Source organism: Corylus avellana, chromosome ca1 (assembly GCF_901000735.1).
Source record: "Corylus avellana chromosome ca1, CavTom2PMs-1.0".
Classification (NCBI taxonomy): Eukaryota; Viridiplantae; Streptophyta; class Magnoliopsida; order Fagales; family Betulaceae; genus Corylus; species Corylus avellana.
Genome location: NC_081541.1, coordinates 39,437,737 through 39,441,572, shown reverse-complemented (window position 1 = coordinate 39,441,572; position 3,836 = coordinate 39,437,737). Strand labels below are relative to the sequence as shown.

Below are 3,836 nucleotides of genomic sequence, written 5' to 3'. Positions count from 1 at the left end.
AATAAATCATAGCAGTAGAGCTACCAAAACAAATACTAGCAATCTTGATTAAGATAAAATGATGAGTAATATACCTAAGCAATCGAAGATGCATGGATGTTTGACTTTTCTTTTTGCTGAGGAGGATACCGCAAGTCTAACTCTGGGATGTGAGAAATCTTGGTCCAATCTTCACCCGTTTCTCTCTCGCATCTTTGCAGTAAGATGGGACACTTCTCAACTTTTAGCCTTCGCAAAGAAGTTAGCCTACCCATTCCTTCGGGCAGCGATGTCAAACTGGAGCATCCACCAATTTCAAGCACTTGAAGTGATGTGCAGTTGTGGATCCCCTCTGGTATCGCTGTCAAGTTTTCACAATTTGAAATCTCAAGCCTTTGCAGAGTGGTCAAGTGTTGAAGCCCCGACGGGAGAGACACTAATTTCGGAAGATGTGTAAACTCCAAAGAGATGAGGCTCTTAAGGCCTTGCCATTGCATCCCATCCTCATCATTGGCTAGCTCAAGTTCATGACAATTACAAAGGTGCAGGTATTGAAGGGCAATGAGATGCCGTATACCTGGGGGAAAGAGACTTCAATCTATTGCAATTCAATATCGTCAAAGATTCAAGAGAAGTGAGGTCTTCTGGCAGAGTTTCTAGATCCAGAATGGAATTTAGTTTTATATGCTTCAATTTTGAGAGAGGATTGGATGAAGAGGAGGCTATTGGTGTTGACGTTGAGCTTTGCGGTTCTACCATATTCATCATCATTGTCTGTTGCAGTGGCTTCAGGCTCGCATTCCACAAGACCAACTCTCCTTCAAGATGCGGAAACATTGGCATGGAAGTCAACATAGGGCAATTCCAAATTTGTAGTGTTGAAAGACAAGGAAATGAAGGTATTAAACGATGCTCTTTCATTGATGTTACCGCTGTTATTTCAACGGATTTATCATTATCACTATTGATGTCCACAGAAGAATGGCTCCTCCACCACCCCTTGAGATTAGGACAAAGATCAATTTTGATTTCTTTCAAGGATGGGAAAAATGGTATTGGCGCCAATGAAGAAGAAGAGAACTCATTGCTATCACCATCATCTGATATGTACTGCAAAGTATGCAACTTTGTAAGAGAAAGATACTTAAGAAAAGGTAGTTGACTCAATGGTGGCAAATATTGGCATTTCCTACAATACCGTAATTCAAATGTAACAAGATTTGTGAGTGACAAAAGCCAAGTCGGAAGCCTTGAACCCCGATACAAGAATAAACGAAGTATTGGCAGATTTGGGTGTGGTTGGAGGCCTTCCAATAACATTTCATCATCAACATTAACGTCCAAATCATTGAAACCTCCTTTTGTACTCCACCATAAATCCAAAGCATGAAGATGTTTCTCCTTTAAATTTTTTGCCTTATATTCTGATGCAACATCTTTCCCATGCTTCAAATCTCTAATCTCTAACTCTCCTCTCAGCTTATTTAGTTTATTTAGCTCTTTTAACCCACCGCTATGTCTGGAAAGAAAGCCCGAGTAGACCACAAATCTTGATAATGTTTGAAGATTAGTCAGTTGCCCCAATCCAAGTGGCATATAAATCAAAGCACGACATCAATCTATCTTAAGATGCCTCAGATTAACTAATCTTTTAATGCCTCTCGGAAATTTTTCTAAGTTCCAACAATTAGAGAGTTTTAATGTTTGCAAATTATGCAACCTTGTTATGGACTCGGGCAGCTCCTTGATGTTACCATTTTCAGAAAGATCAAGATATTTTAAATACTTCAACTTACCAATAGAGCTTGGCACAAAATCAAGATTTCTTAGATGCATATCCAACACACGCAACAACTGAAAACTTGAAAAAATTGTATCACAATCAATGTCAACCCAAAATTCATGCCCCCTAAGGCAAAGAAATGTCCGTATCTTACTTGCTTTACACAATGATGAAATATCTATATCGTAACCCACTGATACATGACGAGTTCTCTCATCAATGTTTCTTTCCTTATAATCTAATGTGGTGATCAACGATCCGGCCACTGAAATGGCAAGATCATGCATGAGGTCATGTATTTTGCATCTAATTATGTTACCAAACTCATCAATTTCAGCTTCTTAAAAGAATGCTCTCCAAAGCAAATCCATAAAATACTCATGACCATCATGACCAACATCATCCAAGCAACGGTCTTGATCTGATAACTTGACAAAACCTTGTGCTATCCAAAGCTTAATCAGTGTTGATCTATCAATCTTGTGATCTTTGGGAAACAAACTACAATAAGCAAAGCAATTCTTCAAATGTGAAGGGAGATGATCATAACTCAACTTCAGAGTTGGTAAGATGTCACTTTCATTCTGAGATATTTTTGAGAGTTCATTGTTCTTAAAAGACAACCACCCTGTTTCGGGATTTTTGGACCGTAGTAAGCTTCCAATTGTCCTTATGGCTAGAGGGACTCCTAAACACTTTTCTAGGATCTCCCTCCCAATCGCTACGATGCTTGAATTCTTGGGCTCTTGTCCTTTCTCAAATGTCATCTGCTTAAACAAAGTCCATGAAGCATGTTCGTCTAAACCCCTTAAGGAATATGATTGAACTGTGCCGGTAATCCTTGCAACGCTTTCATTGCGGGTAGTTACTAATATTCTACTGCCTCTTGCACCACCCATCAACAGTCTTTTCAAGCCAAGCCATTTTTCAAAATCCTCATTCCACACATCATCCAACACGAGTAAGTATTTCTTTCCATCGATTTTTTCTTTAAGATAACCCATCAATGTATCCATTTCAACAATTTCTGATTTCCTCTTTGTTGCAGATTCTAAGATTTTTTCAGAAATATTTTTAACATCAAAGGTATTAGAAACACACACCCACATTTTTAGTTGAAAATGCTTTTGGACTACCTCATCATTGAATATGAGTTGAGCAAGTGTAGTTTTTCCTAATCCACCAATACCAACAATTGGGAGGATGGAAACATCCTCTTCAACGTCGGAGGCTATCAGACGGTCTATAACTGCCTTCTTATCAAGCTCTCGACCAATAACCTCTTCCGCAGGTACAAAAGAGTGAGTGTTATCCCTCTCCCTTTTCCCGACTCGTGTCTCCACATGGCGTTTCTCCAACTGGAATCTCTCCCTACTTGCGTCAATGGTGTCTAACCTCTCTCTAATCGCCTTGATCTTATGGCCCATTCCAAGACGATAAACAAGCTGATTTGATTTGGAAAAGAAAATGCGTACCTTTTTGGCCTTCTTATCAAGGGTCATTATTTCCCTTCGTAGAGCTTCAGTGGAAATAGCATCCAGCAAGTCATCTGCATCATAAATGGCATCATCTAGCTTTCCGAGCCAATCTCTGACTCCATGGTTCCCTGCAGCCTGCTTCTCCTCCGCATCCAGAAGCACAGCTTTGATTGTTGAAACGGTGTTCATCAGGCTTTGAAGCTCATCTTCAACACCCCATAGCAGTCCGATCTCTTTGGCAGCCAGTGAGCCCAAGGTCTGAATGATTCGCTCAGCACTGCCAAAGAGAAGCCGTTCTGCCATTTCTTGAATGTGAATGAAGGAATGCTCAAAAGCTTTCTTGAAGATATGTTTAGTGTGAGTAGGAAGGGTTATCTGTCGCCAATATATGTCTGCAAACTGCATTCACACCAAATCAAATCCTCAAGAATCATTTCTTAAAAAGTAAAATCAGCCCACATTTTCTCCCGAAAGAAATGCTTGAATCGCTCCGGAAAAACCTTAAACTATCGTGACATGCGACTTTTACGCTGCGCTGTCTGCCATTTTTCTATTGAAGAAGTCAAACCTCTAGCACCATTTTCAATTCAATGATT

At 39.9% G+C, this 3,836-nt stretch overlaps 2 protein-coding genes across 2 annotated transcripts; both read right to left on the bottom strand.

Moving 5' to 3' along the window:
* Positions 1 to 74: 74 nt before the first annotated feature.
* On the bottom strand, positions 75 to 2,049 carry LOC132171934 (putative disease resistance protein RGA1). The gene is made up of 4 exons (XM_059583354.1): positions 1,700 to 2,049; positions 1,178 to 1,498; positions 736 to 797; positions 75 to 556 (listed from the first exon to the last, which is right to left on the bottom strand). The coding sequence occupies exons 1-4, from the start codon at positions 2,047 to 2,049 to the stop codon at positions 75 to 77; spliced, it is 1,215 nt and encodes a 404-aa protein (XP_059439337.1).
* A 54-nt stretch (positions 2,050 to 2,103) lies between these two features.
* LOC132171925 (putative disease resistance protein RGA4) lies at positions 2,104 to 3,543 on the bottom strand. The gene has a single exon (XM_059583344.1). The coding sequence runs from the start codon at positions 3,541 to 3,543 to the stop codon at positions 2,104 to 2,106; it is 1,440 nt and encodes a 479-aa protein (XP_059439327.1).
* Between the last annotated feature and the right edge of the window lie 293 nt (positions 3,544 to 3,836).